The 20,593-nt window shown below is 56.3% G+C and overlaps 6 protein-coding genes across 6 annotated transcripts; 3 read left to right on the plus strand and 3 right to left on the minus strand.

Annotated features, from left to right (window-relative positions):
* Positions 1–587: 587 nt before the first annotated feature.
* On the plus strand, positions 588–4,781 carry GCG54_00000857 (Leptomycin B resistance protein pmd1; the record flags this gene model as incomplete). Its single annotated transcript, XM_045400989.1, has 8 exons — positions 588–698; positions 766–953; positions 1,000–1,656; positions 1,711–2,891; positions 2,942–3,117; positions 3,171–3,700; positions 3,749–4,052; positions 4,107–4,781. 8 exons carry the CDS (start codon positions 588–590, stop codon positions 4,779–4,781), a joined length of 3,822 nt encoding a protein of 1,273 aa, XP_045263662.1.
* A 972-nt stretch (positions 4,782–5,753) lies between these two features.
* Positions 5,754–9,566, minus strand: GCG54_00000858 (uncharacterized protein; the record flags this gene model as incomplete). The annotated part of the gene is made up of 1 exon (XM_045400990.1): positions 5,754–9,566. The coding sequence occupies one exon, from the start codon at positions 9,564–9,566 to the stop codon at positions 5,754–5,756; it is 3,813 nt and encodes a 1,270-aa protein (XP_045263663.1).
* Positions 9,567–11,489: 1,923 nt separating this feature from the next.
* On the minus strand, positions 11,490–12,648 carry GCG54_00000859 (Septum-promoting GTP-binding protein 1; the record flags this gene model as incomplete). Its single annotated transcript, XM_045400991.1, has 3 exons — positions 11,490–11,588; positions 11,639–11,713; positions 11,764–12,648. Coding segments are annotated over 3 exons (1,059 nt in total), but the record flags the coding sequence as incomplete, so codon positions are not given.
* Positions 12,649–16,105: 3,457 nt separating this feature from the next.
* Positions 16,106–16,739, plus strand: GCG54_00000860 (Glycine cleavage system H protein; the record flags this gene model as incomplete). Its single annotated transcript, XM_045400992.1, has 2 exons — positions 16,106–16,232; positions 16,342–16,739. 2 exons carry the CDS (start codon positions 16,106–16,108, stop codon positions 16,737–16,739), a joined length of 525 nt encoding a protein of 174 aa, XP_045263665.1.
* Positions 16,740–17,072: 333 nt separating this feature from the next.
* GCG54_00000861 (Porphobilinogen deaminase) lies at positions 17,073–18,113 on the minus strand (the record flags this gene model as incomplete). Its single annotated transcript, XM_045400993.1, has 1 exon — positions 17,073–18,113. The coding sequence occupies one exon, from the start codon at positions 18,111–18,113 to the stop codon at positions 17,073–17,075; it is 1,041 nt and encodes a 346-aa protein (XP_045263666.1).
* A 1,347-nt stretch (positions 18,114–19,460) lies between these two features.
* GCG54_00000862 (uncharacterized protein) lies at positions 19,461–20,218 on the plus strand (the record flags this gene model as incomplete). The annotated part of the gene is made up of 2 exons (XM_045400994.1): positions 19,461–19,797; positions 19,863–20,218. The coding sequence occupies 2 exons, from the start codon at positions 19,461–19,463 to the stop codon at positions 20,216–20,218; spliced, it is 693 nt and encodes a 230-aa protein (XP_045263667.1).
* Positions 20,219–20,593: the final 375 nt, after the last annotated feature.

Genomic DNA, 20,593 nt, shown 5'->3' on the forward strand with positions numbered 1-20,593 from the left:
ACGCGACGAACCCTTTAAGCTGGCCGAGCCTCCTAAAAGTCCGTAGAATCGGAACCCGCGAACACCGTCGTCCGACGCTGTGGGATGCCGGAGTTAGCCCCTTCGGCCCCCGCTGTCAAACCGCCAAGCGCTTCCGGGCCAATCAGATAACCTTATCTTTTGCGGATCTTGGCGGGTCCCACTCTTCTAGGTCCGCGGACAGCCGTGTAATGGAGGTTTCAATGAGAGCTGGCGACATTGCGACTCCTGTAATTCGGACAAACGCAGCGCAAATTCTTTGGAATCCCGACAAGGAAGGCGCACGGCGAAAGGTGGCCGCGTCTTTTCGTGAAAGCCTCCGAAATTTCGTCAACCAAGTCATGACGTGCTGCAAGATATAAGCTCTTCGTCCGTTGTTTTCCATCCAAAAGCGCATCATCATCACCACCCAAACACTGTGAAGCTCGTCCCTTGCCTCCCACTTCCCAAAAGGCGCCAGAGCTCCATCACCCAACCACAATTTCACCACGAAAAACGAAAAAATCCGATTACGAAAATACGAAAATTCTCAACTACAGTTTGCGACCACGGATCGAATCCCCGAAATAATGGGGGCCGAAGCCGAGAAAAGGGAAACCGTCCCGGCGGAGGACTTCGCTGCGGAGAGCTCCCCGGCCGACGCTGTCAAAGAGGAGGGTGGCGCCTTCAAGGCCTATTTGGTAAGAGCCACCATGCGCCTTCCATCTGCTCGATTTTCCTGCCGTATCTTGCGCTGACTCTTCAAAGAGAATCTTCTCATACGGAGGAACGTTTGAGAGGATTCTTCAAGCCGTTGCTTTGGTATGTGCAGTGGGATCTGGTGCGGGAATCGCCCTCCAGAACTTGATTTTTGGCAGCTTCGTCACGACCATCCAGGACTTCACCACTGGAAAATCCACTCCGGACCACTTCCGCGGCGAGGTCTCCAAGCTCGCGTACGTACACCACTCGGTTTTTTGAATTCGGAGCTAACTCCGCCAGTCTCTACTTCGTCTACCTGGGAATCGCCAGATTCGCTCTTGCGTACGGCTACATTTCGCTGACGACATTCTCCGCCTACCGCATCACGAGGAATCTCCGACACAAGTACCTCCACGCCGCCCTCCGACAAGAGGTAGCATTCTACGATTTTGGCACCGGCGGCTCCATCGCGACCCAGGCCATCTCCAACGGACGACTGATCCAGGCTGGAATCGCCGAGAAGCTCGCCCTGACCTTCCAGGGACTTGCCGTTTTCGTTACCGCCTTCATCATCTCCTTCATCACACAATGGAAGCTCACGCTCATCGTTGTCGGCATTGCGCCTCTCATTCTCGTCGTTATGGGCGTTGCCTCAACTTTCGAGGCTGCCCTTGAAACCAAGATCCTCGATACCTACGCCCAGGCAGGTTCCTTCTCCGAAGGTATCCTCGCGAGTGCCCGAACCGTTCACGCATTTGAAATCAGGTCAAGACTGGTTCAGAAATTTGACAAGTTTCTGCAAAACGCCCATAACCTCGGAAATAAGAAGTCGCCCCTTTTCGGTATTCTGTTTTCATTCGAGTACTTTGTCATTTATGCCGGTTTCGCCCTCGCCTTCTGGCAGGGTATCCACATGATGAACCGTGGTGAGATTACCGAGTCTGGAGATATCTTCACGTAAGTGTAATCCCTACTCCCTCGATTCAGTGCCGAGGAGCTAACGTCTATCAGCGTTCTGCTTTCCGTTGTCATTGGTACCACTGCTCTGACCATGTTGACCCCGTACATCATCGAGTTCACCCGTGCCGCTTCCGCCGCAGCTCAGTTGTTCAAGCTCATCGACCGGCCTTCGGAAATAGATCCGTTTGACAAGTCGGGTGAGCAGCCAACTGACACCGTTGGAGTCGTCGACCTGGAGAACATCACCTTTTCGTACCCGACCAGACCTGGCGTTACTGTGCTGGACAACTTCTCTCTGCATATCCCCGCGGGCAAGGTCACCGCTCTTGTGGGCTCCAGCGGTTCCGGAAAGAGTACCATCATTGGCTTGATTGAGCGCTGGTACAACCCTAAATCTGGAACCATCAGGCTTGACGGCAAACCCATCGATCGTCTCAACCTCAACTGGCTCCGTAAGAATGTCCGTCTTGTCCAACAGGAGCCCATCCTGTTCCAGGGCACAGTCTTCGACAACATTGCCAATGGATTGGTCGGAACCCAGTGGGAGAATGCCCCGCGGGAGGAGCAAATGCAGCGTGTGCAAGAGGCCGCCAAGATTGCCTTTGCACACGACTTCGTCTCACAGCTTCCAGAGGGTTATGACACCATGATTGGTGAGCGCGGTGGCCTCCTCTCCGGTGGACAGAAGCAGCGTGTGGCCATCGCTCGCAGCATCATCTCGCAGCCCAAGGTCCTCCTGCTGGACGAGGCTACAAGTGCTCTCGATCCTCACGCGGAGGGCGTCGTTCAACAGGCTCTCGACAAGGCATCCGAAGGTCGCACCACAATCACCATCGCGCACAAACTGGCAACGATTCGCAAGGCAGACAACATCGTCGTGATGAACAAGGGCAAGATTGTCGAGCAGGGAACCCACGAGGGACTTCTCAAGCAGGACGGCGCATACACCCGTCTCGTTAGAGCCCAGAACTTGTCTGTTTCGGAAGAGGGATCTATCACCGAGACCGAGGGAGATGACGACGATTCCACTCCGAAGGAGAACATCGAGATGACCAAGACTATGAGTCGTTACCGGACTGCAGACCAGACCCGCATGGAGCTCCAAAAGGAGCGTGACAACTACGACCATCACAAACAGAAGGGCCTCATCAGCGTGGTTATCAGAATGGTTCGGGAGACCCCGGAGTTGAACTGGGCTTACTTTGGCACCTTGGTTGCCGTTGTTGTAGCTGGTAAGTGCCTTGAAGATGCATCATCCGTGACATTTGTTGACAGTTTGCAGCTGGTGCATTCCCTGGTCAATCCCTGATCATCGCCAACCTCGTCGACGTCTTTACCCTGACAGGTTCAGAGATGATCTCCAAAGGCAACTTCTATTCGCTGATGTTCTTCGTTCTCGCTCTCGGTGTCTTTGTCTGCTACTTCGCCATGGGCTGGACGACCAACACGATTGCACAGGTAAATTTAGTCCCTCGTATGATGCTCGAAGTGCCTGATCTAACGCATCGCAGGGCCTCAACCACAAGCTCCGTAAGCAGGCTTTGAATGATTTCCTCCGACAAGACCTCCAATTCTTCGACCGCAGAGAGAATAACACCGGTGCTTTGGCTAGCAAGCTTGAGTCCAATCCGCAGTCCATCTTGGAGCTCATGGGTTTCAACATTGGCCTTATCTTGATCTCGACCCTCAACGTAGTGGCTTGCAGTATCCTGGCCATTGCTACCACCTGGAAGCTTGGTCTGGTTGTTGTGCTCGCCGGTCTCCCGCCCTTGGTGAGCTCGGGGTATATCAAGGTCCGCCTGGACTCCAAGCTCGACAACAGCACGTCGAAGCGCTACTCTGCCAGCGCTGCCATCGCCTCGGAGTCGGTCACCGCCATCAGGACAGTCTCGTCTTTGGCTATCGAGGAGTCCGTTTTGAAGAGATACACAGACGAGCTTGACCACGCAGTGAGAGCTTCAACGGCCCCGCTCTTCACCATGACCGTTGCCTTTGGTCTTACCCAATGCATCGAGTACTTTTTCATGGCACTTGGCTTCTGGTACGTCCCCAGCCCCTTCTCGTTCTAGTCCACACTAACACACCACAGGTACGGCTGCCGACTGTTGTCTTTCAACGAGATTAGCATGTACCAGTTCTTCGTCGCCTTCATGGGAACGTTCTTCTCCGGTCAGGCTGCCGCACAACTCTTCCAGTACTCCAGCAGTATGACCAAGGGTATCAACGCCGCAAACTACCTTTTCTGGCTGCACGATCTCCAGCCCACCATCCAGGAGACGCCCGACAACCACGACAGGGCCCCTAAGTCAGGCACCTCTCTCGACTTTGACCACCTGAAGTTCTCCTACCCCCTGCGTCCCGAAGCCCACGTCCTGCGCGGCGTCGACCTGGAGGTAAGCTATTCTAGTCCTAAGAAAGTGATGGACCTAGAAACTGACACATCACAGATCAAGAAGGGCCAATTCGTCGCCCTGGTAGGCGCCTCCGGCTGCGGAAAGAGCACCATGATCGCCATGCTCGAGCGCTTCTACGACCCAACAACCGGCACGATCCGCATTGACGGCGACGCCGCCCTCTCGGACCTCAACCCGCGCCTCTACCGCCAGTTCGTCGCTCTCGTCCAGCAGGAGCCGACCCTCTTCCAGGGCAGCATCCGCGAGAACATCGCCCTGGGCATCGACTCCGACTCCCTTACCGACGTGCCCGACGCGCAGATCGAGCAGGCCTGCCGCGCGGCCAACGCCTGGGACTTTGTATCGTCCCTCCCCGAAGGCCTCGGCACACCCTGCGGAAGCAGCGGCATGCAGCTGTCCGGTGGCCAGAGGCAGCGCATCGCGATCGCGAGAGCTCTGATCCGCAACCCGAGGATCCTGCTGCTCGACGAGGCGACGAGCGCGCTAGACACGGAGTCGGAGAAGATTGTGCAGCGGGCGCTCAACGAGGCGGCGCGCGACGGCGAGAGGATCACGATCGCCGTCGCCCATCGTCTGTCCACTGTCAAAGACGCGGACATCATCTGCGTGTTTTACGGGGGCAGGATCGTGGAGAAGGGGACGCACGCACAGTTGGTTGCCAAGGGTGGCATGTACAAGCAAATGTGCGAGGCGCAGAATCTCGAGTAGAGGGACTGAGGATTCTTTTGTCATTAGGAGTTGAGCAAATGGCTCCTCCTTGGATTTTTCGGCATGGCGTTGGGAGACATTATCCTGTACAACGTACGCATCAACTGCACACAACTCGGGCACCATAGGACTGTAGAGTAGATCTTAATGTTTATCCACTTCAAGATAACAATGAATTGTTGATTGTCCTGTCTATACTGATTTTACTGTGTCTGCGCGGCTATGTTTCCTGTGTTCTTTAGTACCCCTACCATATCGAAGACGATAGTAACGACGACGATAACGACGACAATGATAATGATAATAATAATAACGACAACGACGATAGAAGCGACGATGACAACGGTGAGGTATGTAGAGTGTGGCCACAGGAAAAGCAGTCGCTCTGCCACAGGAAAAATAGGCGGCCTCTTGCTATGGCTATATAGACTTACATATAAGACGCCTGTTCAGGCGCTGGACTTTAAGCCTAATCCCTATTAGTGATTATAAATTAGTACCTCTTTATCGTGAGAGTACTTATATGAAATTAGACCACCACGATTCCCCAAAGTTGTGGACGCATGACTTCCTAGGCCCCACCTATCAAACGCGGACATCCTGCAGAACGTGAAAGATCGAATGTTGCTACTATACTTTACAATATGCCGGGATAATCAAGGACAAGCGGATGACTATCGTCAGGTCCTCTCGTCCAGACGATCAAATGGCAATACATCACACAGAAGCCACCTCCAGGTCCCTCAGCAACCCAGAGAAGGGAAAAATTACTGAAGGCAATACAGTACAATACATGATACAACACAATACAGTACAGCAATACAATAGAATATAACATACAACGCATATATTGTATTGTTGACATGTTGTATTATCTTTCTTCTCTGCCTGAGCACCTGTACATCCTGTCATTGGCTTTCGATGACATTTCCATATTTCCGCCGACGGTTCATGGTCTGCCAGGCACAATACTCAGAATATTACAAACTCCTCCACGAAGTGCTCTTCATCCTGAAACAACGCATAGGGTTCCAGCCCATACAAGTAACAATCATTCGCCATCACCCACCCCTCGCCCTCCTCCCGCCAACGCAGCACAAATGGCTGATCTGCCCCAGGGAAAAACACGACATGGTCACCCACGCGGGCCCGAGGACCAGCGAGTCCCATGGACCCCTCTTCCGTGATGAAAAGCCGCCGGCCGTAGCAGGAAAGCTCCATCTGCTTAGCAAACTCGCGGAGCTCATACTCAACTTCCGTGGCAGCCGTATCTTCGTCTTCGTCCCGTTTCCCGACGCCCAGCCACCACAGGTAGAACTCGCGGTCCCGCAACATCATGGCCGGATCCGCCTGCTCGAGTATCCCCGCGCCGCAATGGCGGTACCACTCGGCGAACCCAAAGTCGATGCTATGCAGCTCATCGCCGTGGCTGGCTGCCAGAGTGGCCGCATACGCCCGTGTCACTGACGGGGCAAGCGACAATTTCTTCCACCCGGGAATCAGCGTCGCTGCGAGGGCCTCCCATTCTCGCATGACCCGGCCGAAGGCGTCTGTTCCGGGCGTGTAGGCTGTATCTGCAGGCAGCTCGGGACCTAGGGAGCGTATCGTGTCGACGAGCTTTCCTCTTAGCAAAAGCGCACCGTCGTCTCGGAAGGACATCCCGGACAGAACCTTTTGCATCAGCTCACTTGCGGGAACACTGAAGGAAGTCCCGTCCGCGGTTCGATAGGTCAGTTCTTGCGGGGTGCCGTAGGGAGGGTGCCACGAGTGCAGGGGAAGCGTGCCCGCCGTCGCCGTATCTGTAAAGTCGGGGACCCAAGACGGCAGGGACTTCGTCCGCGCTCCAACGCCGAAACACCTCAACACGCGTAGATCGTCCGTCAGCCGAATCACGGCTTCCGTGAACTGGCGGAATATTTGCTCCACCGGCGTGTCGTAGTCCACCGTGACGAACCTCGGCTCGAACAACCCCAAAATCCCGTAGACCCTGTCCTCGACTTCGCTCGTCTGACAGACGCGGCTGTACCGCATGATACTCACCGGGTCACTGCCGTACTTCAATAAGCGCAGCCTCCAGATGTGGCTGTCCGCGTCGAACCCTGAAATGGGATGGTCCGGGGAATTGCCCGGAAAACTCAGCTTGCTCGACAGCCCGTTGGCGCCGCCGGAGATGTCGGAGCGGCCGGAGCCCAGGTCCATCCACGGCGCCGCGTCCTCCCCGCACATAACGACGGCCCTGCGGCTCAGCGCGACCTCCTGTATAACCCAGGTGCGGAAGAACCACGGGCGTGTGATGAGGGCTAACCACGCGCGGCGCAGACGGGGCGTCGGTTTTGAAACATTGGGCCAGGACTTCTTTGCCGACTCGTCCTTGAGGTGCTCGAACACGAGGTGGGAGTCGTCGGCGGTTTCGCCCAGCCAGACCACGACCTGGCGCGCGGACTTGTAAATGTCTCCCATGATCATGACCTGCTGGTTGCGTTCGCCATGGGTAGACTGATCGATGCAGAGGGCGTCGACCCAGAGAGTTCGGGCTTCGCTGCTGTGACGGAGGTGTATCAGGGCCGAGTGGAGATTTGTAGTGATCGGGACGGTATGTTCCCCGATGAGGATATGTTCGCAAGGGCTTGCGTCTCCCCAGACGTATGACAGAGCTTCGTAGTCTGGCTGGTAGGTGATGTCGCTCTGTACTAGACGGCCACGTAAGGGCGTTGCGCGGCTGCTTGAGGGGAGCAACTCTAGCAAGCGGAACGAGCTTTTGCTAGGTAAAGGGGTATACTCCAGTATACTGCTGATGGCGTTGAATTGTGCAGTTGTTGTTGGTGATCCACGCTTCAACTGCGACATAACATCGGGAGACTCTTGTCGAGTTTCGATGAGTTGTTGTAGCCGCGAGTCCCACGCCCGTCTTTGTTTGATTATGGCGTCTTTTTGACGAGTTATGAGCTCCCCATAAGAAGGTAGTGACCAGCCGTCATCGCCATGAAGCTTGCATTCCAGCATCTTAACCACGTGTAGCCGCTCACCAATGTTTCTCAATGAATGATACTGGCGTTGCCGCATCGCCGTCGACGCATCTAGCTCAAGACCGGGACACCTAGGATCGGCCCCAGCCTCAAGAAGCATCCGCAAAGCCCTGATGTTATCCCTGACAATCGCAAGATGCAGCCAGCTCGTCAGCATCGGCTCGTCCTTCTCATCGCGCCGCAGCCTGGCGCTGAACACCCAGTCGACGTGCGGGCCGGGATACTCGGAGACCAGATACTGGATAGTGTCCAGGTACGCCTGTCCGCTGCTGATCAAACGAACGGCCGTATTGCCCCAGCTCTCCGGGTCCGAGGCGAGCTGCGGCCCGTACTCGCCAACGCACCAGCGCAACAGCTCAAGCTGCTGTCTCGACAGCGCGTTCTTTTGCATCGCGGCGGGATCCAGGACGGCGCCGTGAGAAATGAGAAGCCGCACCATCTCGAGGCTGGCGACGTCGGCGGGCACCGTTTGCGGGTGAATGCCGCGCCGGAGGAGACGTTTCGCAAAGTCGAGCTGGTTTCTGCGGGCGCAGTAGGCGATCATCTCCTGATAGTCGGACTCTTCCAGGCTTTCCGCGCATGCTAGGAGGCCTTCCAAAAAGGGCAAGAGTCTTTCTGCGCCGCCGTAGCGCCCTGACGCGATGGCTACCTCTAAAGGGGTTCTATCTTTATCCGTCGCCCGGTTGCCAAAGACGCAACGCCGGCGGGTTCGCGGGCTTTCACCGTGTTCCATGAGAAGCTTCGCGACTAGAAGCTGGCTTGTAGCGGCGGCGGCATGTAGGGCAGAACCAAACGAGTCTCCCTCCCCCTGGCCTCCGTCCACCATCCTGGGGCCTGCCACATTGCTGGCGACACCAAAGCCGATGAGCTTCTCAACGAATTCGCATACGCCCTGGTAGCAGGCAACGTGCAACAACATAATAAGTCCTGGATCGTCCTTGGTGTACGAGAGTCCTGCCTGCAAGAGGTGAAGTATGATGCCGCCCCAGGTGTCTTTGAGATCCAGCGCCCACATCGGTCTGTCGTAGTTCACCCCAGGCGGCCAGCCAACCCAGGTCATGTCGACGATGCGTTGCGGCGATATCAAGGCGTCAAGCGTGATCTGAAGAAGATTGACTTTCGTCTCTTCCGTTTTGATCTCCTGAGGCCCCCCAGACCCGTCCTCGGGTTTGCCCAGTTGTACAGGGGGTGATCGGTGATGCTCAGTCGAAAGTTGCGCTCCAGCAGCCACCAGATAACGAAAGAGTTCCCCATACCCCAGGACGCAAGCATAGAACAAAGCCGTATTTCCATCCTCATCCAGGCAGGTGACCGACGCTCCGTGTTCAATCAAGAGCTCCACCATGGCCATGAGCTCAGGACTCGACTCTCTGGGCGATTGGCCAAGCAACCCAGGCTCGACCTTGACCGCTTTGATCGCGACCTGCAGCACATTCTTCTCCTGAGCAAACAGGACATTCGTGTCGTCCTGCTCTATCAGTATGCGTGCAAGGCGATAGTCCGGTTTCAACCCCTTTGAGAGACATTTCCGAACGGCCTCCACGTGGTACCGTTTGAACACCGGCGACTGCCGATACAGCACAAAGAACTCGTCGAATTTCAGCTGCTCGAGAGGAGTGAATCCTTGCGGATCGTCGTGTGTGTTTTTCTTGCTGCACAGGCTCACGAGCCATTCTCCTGCCGCCGCGATGACCTCCTCCGTCGCGATGGCATCGTCCTGGTCGGGTTGCGGGTGTTCCATCGGCGCCGTGATGAACATAGCCGGGCTGAGCCAGAACGAAGAAAACTTGAATGATGCTGTCTCCTATGTCACTATGAAAAGGACAAGTTATTTCCTGGGTTATAGAGAGAGTTTGTGGCATCAGAACTTCCGTCTGCTGCCTAGCAGATCGCGGTGGCGGTGCACGCCACGCAATGGCGAAACGTGGACAAATCCTACGGCTGAAGCGTGAAGTCGCTAAAGTAGTCGCGCGCCTCCGGAAGATACAAGAAACAAAAAACCGCGTTTCGTTAGTGTGAATCGCTGACAGTATGCTTGTCGATTCGGCTCCGTAACGGCCGCCCGATGTGGCTGATGGCGGTGCCGTGATTACCGATGTGTGGGCACCCCGCGATCCCGCCCCCGGGCATCTCACCGGCGTGACTCTCGGATTCCCAACCCGGCGCCCAGGTTGATGCCGACAAGAGTGGCAAACTAAGTGAAGACTTGTATATACCGAGTGACTGAGATTGAGCGGCAAACCCCGCAACGTCGTCAACCGGCCCCTCGGTAAGTTGAGCGTCAGGGCATGCGGCCCAAAGCTCCTTGGGACACATGAAGGCGAGTTTGTCCTAGAATAATCATATGCCCACTTGCAGTCAAAGGAGGACTCGTTGATGATGGCGAGGTAGAGCTGAAGGTAATTACCACCTTCTTCCAATCTCGCGCACATCCGTCAAAATCATCCACGTTTCCTCCACCCCGACCGACGCCAATTCTGAGAACCTCGTTCGATGCACGTCATTTCGATAACGGGCAAATGAGCATTGACATGGACAACCCGGCACTCACCCAAATAATATCCTCAACTAACTCCTGTCGGTTAGCATGCACATCTCAGGGAAATTGACACCAACGAGAAGCCATTTTCTCTCTCAACGGCATGTGGATTGTCCGATCTCAGCCTGCGTCGTCTACTTTGACGGCAGGCTTTACAAAAAATATTACACGGTCGCCCCCTACGGACCAAGGTTCCAAAGCCGTCTACTCCTTCAGCCTCTGCAAAGTCAGAGACATGTTTTTTTCAGAGAGGAAAAGAAAAAAAAGTGGGCGAAGTAAAAAACACGCAAGGTGAATTACTTGTTACATGGTGGTCTCTTCTTTCCTGCATGCATCGTCTTCTCCATCATCTTCAGGGAGACCCCGGAAAAACAACAACTGGGTTGGCCATATCAGGTTGATGGTGATCTGAGTCCAAAAAAGCGACAGAAAAAGGAAAATGTGTCAAAAGCAAGTTTCACTGCACCACTTCTTCTCTGGTGCAGCGTGCAACGGCCGTTACGCCCAATAACAAGACGGGCACTCCCCTCCAGCCTCATTTCTCTCTTCGCCTCCCCGTGCTGAGAAGAGTTCGAAGAGAATTAACTGAGTGGAGAGAGCCCCGCCAGACCATGATCCTAAAATGCATCTTATCCCGCCTTCAACCAGGCCCGCCGTTCCCTACCAATCTTTGAGAAGAAGAGTTGAACAGATGTGTGCAACGCCGATCGCGATCAGGAGGGGAATGTGTAATGTGTGGTGTGAGTGTGATGGTGTGCGCGTTGATCAAACTGGTGACACTGAAAACGCTGCGATGAGGCCTTTACGGCGAGTTTTGTTACAAATGAAAAAAGTGAGTGATTCGGGTCGATAGTCGAATTATGCCCGGAAAAAATGAGCTCGTGGCGCTCTATGCAATCTGAAAGTCTCAAAGTCGGGGCTGCGCGGTCACCAGGTTCTTGACGGCCCGCCTTATGCCTAACGAGGAGGCTCCAGTAGTTCAGCCGATGAAATCAGCACGTTTTTGAAGGTCGTAAAGTACGTAATGGGTCATGATCCATTATAAGGTGCGACAGTCGAGTTGAACAGAGTTTGGTACGTGATCGAACGTAGTCGAGGGCATCGCACCGAGCCAGGACAACTGGCTGGCGCGGTCGGCTGAAATCAGCAGGACTGATACAGGAGCAACGGCTCTCCTACGTTCTCGATTTCGGGAATGGTGCACTTGAGGTCGAAGGCCTTGGAAAGCACAATCTTGAAGATCTGCAACGAGTCAGCTGTTGGTTTTCTGGCGGGTTGTTCGGTGGTGTCACCTTCTGCACGTTGATACTATGGCTCGTGCTGGAGAAGATCAACGCCGCGCGCATCGCCTTTGCGAACCGACGAGCCTATGGTGTGTCAGTTACATGAAGAGCCCAAGAAGGCGAATGTGACGTACCTGGTTGGAGATCTCTTCTTGGTCTTCCCTCGGGAAGTTCACAAAATGGTCGTACTTGGTGCCCACTAGGATTGGGATGGCCGTCTTGTTGAAGCCTCGGCCTTGGCGATACCACTCCTTGATGCTGTTGAGGGTGCTCTTCCGTGTGAGGTCGAACATGAAGAGGATAGCGACCGCGTCATTGCAGACGAGGGGCAGCATGTTGACGAACTCGCGCTGACCGCCCAAATCCCAGATGGAGAAGGTGATTTCGGTATTCCGAATGGAGATTGTCTTCTCCATGAAGTTGACGCCCAGTGTCTGGATATAGTCCTCGTCCCAACTTCCCTCCACGTACTTGACCATCAAACTCGTCTTGCCGATTTGCGCATCTCCCACCATGCCAACCTTGATAACGACGTGGTTGCGACCGTTGCTCGCCGCAGCCTCGGCGCCGGCGCTGCTTCGTGACGCATGGTCGGCGTAGCCCTGTTGTGCGCCGTTGCCCGAAAGGCCAGACGCCGGTCTTGAGATGGGAGGAGCATTCATGGGCAGCGGCGGGGTGTTGTACCGGTCGGCATGCTCATCGGCCCGTGGTGATTGTGGTGGGAGGCCCTGGTCGATGGATTGGGCTGATTGATGGCGCTGCTTCTCTGCGTACTCGTATCCGTTGGACTGGACGACCTGAGGAGAGCCGTCAAGACCGCCGAGGGTATCGTCGGGATGAGGCGGGGCGGGGATGTGTTCGTGCTCCATGTTGTCGACGGCGTCGTGGAACTGGGCCGGTGACCCCGCGGACAGTGTTGAGGAATCCAGCGTGGAGGATCGCGGGGGAGGCGGGGACAGAGAGGCTCCGTCTCGGGCGAAGGGTGAAGAGAGGTGAGGTGTTTCGTCGCGGTTGGCCGTCTAGCGTGTCGAGGACAGCTGGTCGTCGGCACGAGGCTCTGTCGGGGGAGCGAAGGAGAGACCGGGGTGGTAGGCGGTAGGTTTCAGTTTAGGCCCGACGATGGCTTCATGGGCACAGCCAAGTGCAGTGAGGCAGCGACAGATGATCTCTGAGCGCCTGACTCGGAATTCAGGTCTGCAAAGCGGTATCCGTCAGCGATTAAAGTTGGCGACGAGTAGACACGCAAGTCTTGGAAGTGAATGGCGGCGTGAGAGGAAAGGGAACGAGAGAATGTCAGGCGAAGATGTCTCACCTAACCTCTCCACACAGAGGCAGAGGAGGAGGAGTCGAGGAGGGACAGGAGAGTGAGGTAGGTAGTGTGTGGTGCAGTGGACGGTACGGAGCGGTACGGTACCTCTGGAGTCGAGACGGTGCAGTGGCAGACAGAAACAAGAGACGGGATTGGGCGAGGGAGGTGAACCAGGGGTTGCCCACCACAAGCTGGAGTCGAGTCGAGTCGAGCCGAGCAATAGGAAGACGGGCTTGTATTGGACCAAGCAACTTGCCGGCGTAAGAAAGGGTGTGGTGACAGTTGGCGAGCGGGAAGCCGGGCTGGACCAGGTTTGCTGGACTTCAGAACCCTCGTTTGGATCCAATAGTCGGGTCAGGCCCGAGAGATGAGGACAAGCCAAAGCAGGGCAGGGCACACAGCGAAAGACCAAGGAAGGAAGATGAGCAGCAATGTGCAAGCCTGGTGAGGTTAGGTTAGTTGTGTAGGCAGGGCGGCGAGAACAAGGTAGTGACGGACGGGACGGGATGCTGATGAGATGCGGCGGTGCAAGGCAAGGCGGTGCGGTGCGGTGCGGTGCGTGGGTGGATGGAAACAGACCTCTGAAGGCTGAAGGAACCAGCAGTCACGGTCCAAGGAATGTACCGAGACGGACGGGTCAGGGCAATGGAAACGGGGGGAAAGGATGGAGATGGCGATGGAGACGGATGGGATTAGCGGAGCCCAGCAGCAGCACGACGCATTTGTGTTGTGCGCGATGCAATGTGGATGAGCATTGAGATGGGGGACGGGGATGCGATGCGATGTTCGTGTTGTTCTCGACGCCTGGGTGCTGACCGGGTGTTTGTGCTACGGTGCCTTGTGCTTACCGGCCAGCGTGCTGTGACCACTAATGAATCTGGATTTTTAGCGGGTGGCCTGGCGGGATTTTAGCAGACACGCCAACGCAACGCAGGAAACGCGGGCAGCAGGGCAGGGAAGCGATTAAGGCAGGACCCCCTCCCCAGCACGCGGCGCTTATGGCAGATCGAGGGAGGTGCGACAGGGGGCTCGGCGAGGAAACAGCCAGTCAGAGCCCAAGGATGCGCGCTGGGGAGGGGGTTTGGCCAGAGGAGGGGGGCGGCACTGGCGAGTGGTGCACCGGTGATGACGCCAAAACCTCACAGTCCGGCCCAGTTTGTGTGGGGAAAACGCGCAGGACGCGTTCACAATGTTTTATGTCTTCTTTTTTTTCAGCAGCCCCACGCACATAAACCGCAACCACCTGTTATGCCATGGAATTGGCAGTGGCACTCAGGCACTACTGTGTATTTCGTGCTTTAAGTTGTTAACGTCAAGGTCCAGAGGTTGTGGACAGTGGACGATGGACCACGGCCCAGGCGGCATTTATGACGGGCGGGTTCACACTAGCCGCTTGTGCTCTATTTTCCACCACGTCCATGGTTCATCGGGCTTCATCAGCCAGGCCACGCCTGTTTCTGGTCTCCTGACTCCTGAGTGAGCCTCCCTGTCTCTGAGGTTCTGGCAGCAATTCAGGCAAAAAGCTGAACGAGGCCCGGCCCAGAGTCCACCCTTCGCTGTGGGACTCGACCAGGACGCTGGCGAGCCAAAAGACCCGACGGCGACGGGTACGGGCAGAGACGGTACAGACGGTGTAACTCATCGCAGGGCACTGAGACAAAACGTTCGACGGACCAGCCGAGACTTGCGGACCAAAACGAAACAGCCTCCGGGGCGGTGAGTCGCTGGCCGCTACCAAGCGATTAGCTAGCTTACCCCCTCCAGAACTGCCAATGCAGGAACGGAAGAGACAATCGATCGATCTTGGAGTTCCTCTCTCAACCAAACAGCATTGAGCACAGAACAAGTCGATTGTTGTTACTGTTGATGTTGATGTTGCCGTTGCCGTCGCCACTCGCAGTCGTGCGTTTGAATGCGTTACATTGGACCTTACCTCCCACTTGCAGCTGGTTGTCCGGTAGAAGCTGCAACCCCAATGTCAACAGCCAAAGTCAACAAAGGGGAACGCCAACTGAGCCCAGAGCACGCGACATGGGACGATGCACGGGGTCAGGGTAGTCAGCCAGCCAAGCAGGGCCTCTGACGCCAGACCGCATTTCTAGAAGCTGTCTCTCGTATCAATCAATCAGGCAAAGAACCAGAACAGAACCGATTCCGACCGCAAACCTTAGGGTTGAGCTAAGAATGAGGAGGCTACGAAAGGAAATAAAAATCTTTGCCGTGCAATTTCCTGGTTTGCAAAATGGGCAATTCATGCAAACGGCATGACGCCGTCAAATAGCACCCGCTGTGTCCTGCAGAGAAGGCCCCCGTAGACGGTGGGTTTGTTTGCGACGTGTTCCTGGCCCGCTGCGTCCAAGCCATTGGGTTGTGCCCGGCTCGCGGGGTCCCTCTTACTAAGCAAAGCCGTTACCTACCTTACCTAAGGTAAGGTGGTGGTCACTGGATTGAGCATCTCTGCAATGAGCTATTGACCAGCTTGCGGACAGACGCAGTGACAATTGCAACAATCGCATCGTTGGCTTGACAATGATAATTGACACGAATGGTGGCAATAACGACAGCAATAACAGCATATAAAAACATACGGCCATTGTTGATGACAACGAGGAAAAGAAGAATAAAATCTGGAACCTGGAAATGACAAAAGGAAGGTGATTTGTCGACCAGAGGAGAGAACATGACAGGTCCATTTGAGACGGATTATATGTAATGGGACAAACATATATATGTATATACCTTCCGAGTCAACGAAGCATTTAAGCGTTGCCGAACAATTGACTGCCCCTGCGCCCATTGCCCGATAATGACTAAAGACAGCGCGCTTCTTTGTCTGATTGGCCAGACAAATGCTTCAACATGGCGCGGCTGCTGCTGCCATGAGGCGACGGATCAAGACCCGAGCGCTCGGTGGGCAGCTCCGAATACTCGTCGAGGGTGGATTAAATAAGCAGCTTTGATTGGCTGGAAACCCTTCCAGAGCGGATACACACCGATAAGCAACCCCCCCGAACCGGCTCTCTTCCCAAAGCTCTAATTATCTACTGCGGGTCCTGCTGGTCACCCTTCTGACCTCATTATCTCAGTCCCTCGCGAAGACCAAATTCCTCACTCAACCCACGGATTCCTCCTCGGCAAACCACACCACCCTTCACAAACCAGCAACAATGGCCTCAATTGCTCGCAGCATGAGGGCAATCCGCCCCTCCGCCCTCTCCCAGATCACCAAGGCCGCTGCTCCCCGCGCCGCCTTCGCTCGCCCAGCCGTCCGCTCCTTCTCCACAACCCCCATCAGTGAGTCTCCCGCCGCGCGCATTGCTCTCCCACGAGCCGGATGATTCATTGCGAAGCATTCCGCAATACACAAGCATACCATACTGACCTCCGGATCCTCTTCCGCCAGGCTTAATACGCAAGTACACCAAGGACCACGAGTGGGTCGACCTCAACGCCGACAAGAAGACGGGCGTCGTCGGCATTTCCGAGTACGCCGCCGAGCAGCTGGGCGACGTCGTCTACGTCGAGCTCCCCGAGGAGGGCGCCGCCGTCGCCCAGGGCGATGCCATCGGCGCCGTCGAGTCCGTCAAGAGCGCCGCCGACATCAACGCCCCCATCACCTGCAAGGTCACCCAGGTCAACACCGGCCTCGAGGAGAAGCCCAGCACCATCAACAAGGTCCCCGAGGACGACTCCCACGGCGGCGGCTGGATCGCCAAGATCGAGGTCGACGAGGCGGGCGTCAAGGAGATCGAGGCCCTCATGGACCCTGAGGAGTACAAGGCTTTCACCGCCGACCACTAGAGAGCCCCCGGGTTTGCGATAACGAAAGAAAAACAAAAAATGGGCAAAGAGTCACGGGAGCGGGAACGTAACCGGTAGTGTGGCCGGCAGCAGTTCAACCTGACATATGGTCTGCAAAGGATGAGGGAAGGGGTCGTCGGGTTGTATCATACCCCGATACCGGGCGCGGATATTGTTTTTATTATCATCATAGGGGTTACGATTTCAACGAGATAACCGCACACATAGAGGAGATGAACAAGACGGCAGACAAGATAAAGTCATCATCAATGCTCCCAACATCAGGGAATCAGTCTATTTTGTTGTCATGACATGGTCGTTAGAAAGAACAAGTTAAGAAGCGGGGGCGGCAGTTGTCGTCGTTGTCGGCTGCGCATCCGGCTTCATCGCGTTGATCTCGTCAAGGATCTTTTGTGCGCCTCTGTCCACCAGGTCCTGTGCCACAAGCTTGCCAAAGTCATCCGCCTCCTCAGCCGTTCCGATCGTCTCGGTCCGCTCCGCGTCCACCCCCTGCTGGCCATCGACATGCACCACCGTCGCCTTCACCCGCAACTTCTTGGCCCCTCCCTCGGCCTCCACCCAGCTCGTCTCCACGCCAATCGGCACGCTGCACCCTCCCTCGAGCGTGCGCATGACGCTGCGCTCTGCCACGCACGCCAGCATGGTCGACCGGTCCTCATACTCCTTCAGCAGCTTCAGCACCCGCTCGTCGTCCGACCTCGCCTCAACGCCGATGGCGCCCTGTCCGACGGCGTGCAGGATGCCGCCGCTCTCCGACTCGAGGTACTGCGAGATGCGCGCGCCGTAGTCCATGCGCAGCAAGCCCGCGGCCGCGAGGATGATGGCGGAGAAGGGGCCCTCCGGGTCGTCGCACTTGCGCAGGCGGGTCTCGATGTTGCCGCGCACGTCGGCGAACTTGAGGCCCGGGTAGCGGCGCTTCAGCTGGGCGATGCGGCGGATGCTGCTGGTGCCGACGACGCTGCCGTCGGGGAGGTCGGCGATGGAGCGCCAGCCGTGCTTCTCGGCGAGGCCGGCCTTGAAGACGACGACGTCGCGCGGGTCCTCGCGCTTGGTGACGCAGCCGAGGACGCAGCCGTCGGGGAGGGTGGTGGGCATGTCCTTGAGCGAGTGGACGATGATGTCGATCTCCTTCGCCATGAGCTTGGCCTCGAGCTCGTTGGTCCACAGGCCCTTGCCGCCAAAGTTGTACAGCGCCGTGATCTGGTCCTTGTCGCCGAGCGTCTGCATGCCGTGGACCTCGAACTTCTGCTCGGGGCGCAGCGCGGAGAGGCCGTCGACGACGATGTGGGTTTGCTTCATGGCCAGCGCCGACTTGCGCGAGCCGACGTGGATGGGGGCGCCGTTGTCGGCCATGGTTGCTGTTAAGGCGGGGAGGGAAAGGGAAGGAAGGGGGGCGTTAGAGTTGGAAATTCGTCCTCAGCGCATCAGTCGACGGCTTCCGTGTGTCTGCTCAAGGTGAACGAGGTCAATTGGACTCGGTGTACGGGGTGGTTTGCGGTGTGTTGCTGGGAATCGTACGAAGTTCGGGATCAGATTTTGGAGCTCAGACAATACGCCTGGCGCGGGAGCACAAAGATGGCGGGGTTTGGAGGGGTAAGGACAAGGTGGTGCAGGCGCAGACAGTGCTGATTTATGTATTTACTGGGTGGCCTACGGTGCATATGCAGGGTCTAGTTCGGCTTCGGCTTCAGGGGTCCCGTCTCATCAAACAACAACGCCGCACCTCCGAGCCGACCGCACCTCAGCCACCCAGCATCGTTCATCCGACCTGCCCTTGGCAGCCGTCAGCTTCCATGTTGCCGTGGAGGTCTTCGGGTTGGGTGCCTGGAATGTACGTCGGAGCATCCGAAGCCGAGAATGGCAAACCTCTTCTGACGTGTCGAGGCACGAAACATGACACGGCACGCTTTGATGGCCGGGAATTCCTCCTATTCTCCTAATCTCCTTAAGACAAGATCACAATGCGCGACGATGCCCGACTCTGAGGAACACCATTCTCAGGAGAACGTCTCACCGATGCCTCGAGTGTGAGGGCCTTCTAGTAAAAGGTGGTGCTTAGACAGGTCTCTGATCGTATCATGAGCTACCATCTCCGTCCCGAAGAGAGTCCGTTGTCCTGGGTCGTGACGTGGTCAACATGTTGTCGAGTCCCGTTGCACCCGTCTAGCGATGGGTTACCTCATGACCTATGTGGTCGGAGGGCGGCAAGTGTGAAGTCTGATGGCGCAATGAAGTTGTCTCGAATCAAGGCCAGCCAAATGAGATATCGCGGGCTACTTAGACGCCGGTATCCAAGCACGATGCTGAGGAAGTGTCCCAGCGCCTCATAATCCTCAAAGGTAGATATGAAAGTCTCCAACTTGGACTTTTTCGTCTAGTACAGACTCGAGAACGCCGAGAACAAGCTGTCCCTCAACGTTTCACCCCCTCTCTCATCGACGGCGTGCCGGTGCGACTCTCTTCACGGGTGGAACGGACAACGTGTTTGCAACCCCAGACCGAGTCCTCGACAGCAGCGATGACTTGGAGTTCCCAAAGGCGTCCCTAGACTATCAGACTGTTTGGTGACCATGAGAAATGTATATAAAAGCTGTCAACATTGTCTAGACAAGCAATCACGCCATCCTCGTCCGCATCAGAATCATCAGCAACTTCTCATCACCTCTCTACCTTGCAAAACAAACGGACATCACCTGAAAGATGAAGGCAGCTCTCCTCACTCTGACCTCCCTCCTAGCCTTGGTCTCGGCAATGCCCCAGGCCGAGGGAGGACAGCCAGAACAACCTCAACCTCAGCCACAAGTCCCCACGACCAACGTCATAGTCGTGACCGTCACCGGTCAGCAGCCACCGCCCGCTGAGACGCAACCCATCCCCAACGTCCCAGCTCCCGTTGACCCTGCGCCGCTGCCCAGCACTCCGGTCAACCCGACCGCACCCGTCCCCACGCCTCCCAGTCCCGCGGTGCCTCCGTCCGGCGGCAAGAACTGCGTTTGCGGCGCCACCTACTGCGGCAAGGTCCTCATCGGCTTCCAAGGTACGTTCACACTCACGATACAATACCAGAAGAAACCCAGGCACTAACACAGGGACTCCGCCCAGGCTACAAGACTGAGGAACTCGGCCAGAGCTACTGCGCTACGCCCAACACCAACTGCGCCTCCTCCGCCCCGTCCCCGGAGTCTCTCGAAGACACCCTCTTCGTCTGCATCTGCGACCCGGGCCAGGAGAAGGGCAGCGTCATCGAGCTCCTCTGTCCCTGCCAGGGCCGCTGCAAGAACGACAAGCCCGACTTCATCGGCCGTTGCGAGACGCCTTGCAACCTGGGTTGTGCCGCGCCTGCTCCGGGCACCACCGGTGTTCCCGTGCCCGAGCCCGTCCCGATGCCCGTCCCGGTCTCGCAGGGGTTACCGGCTGACGCCGCTCCTCCGGCGAACAAGAAGGCTAGGCGGCTCTAAGCGGTGTTTCGCTTGAGTTGCGAAAGTCGACGTGGAGAAGATTTGTATGATGGCTACGGCTTCTCTTTTGTTTCTCCGTTTCTGGTTGGCTCTCTAGGAATGTGAATGGTATTATTAGTCGGCACCCCACGAAGGGTGCTGATGTCGACACTCTTTTGATCATCTATGGGGCGCAAACGAAGGGCTCGAGTTTTGCTGGTACAGCACACCACGTTCGTTAGGTCAAGATACCAACATTCCTTCAATCTACTTGTGTGATATTGATGTAGTTATGTACAGTGCATGGTGCTGCTTAGAGAATCTTGCTTGACCCTTTCATTTTTTCGAGCTACAGTTCTACTTCTCCTGAATTATCCTGCAGTCACCAGACGGAAA

The sequence above is a fragment of the Colletotrichum gloeosporioides genome, assembly GCF_011800055.1.
Source record: "Colletotrichum gloeosporioides strain Lc1 chromosome Unknown consensus_50, whole genome shotgun sequence".
NCBI lineage: Eukaryota > Fungi > Ascomycota > Sordariomycetes > Glomerellales > Glomerellaceae > Colletotrichum > Colletotrichum gloeosporioides.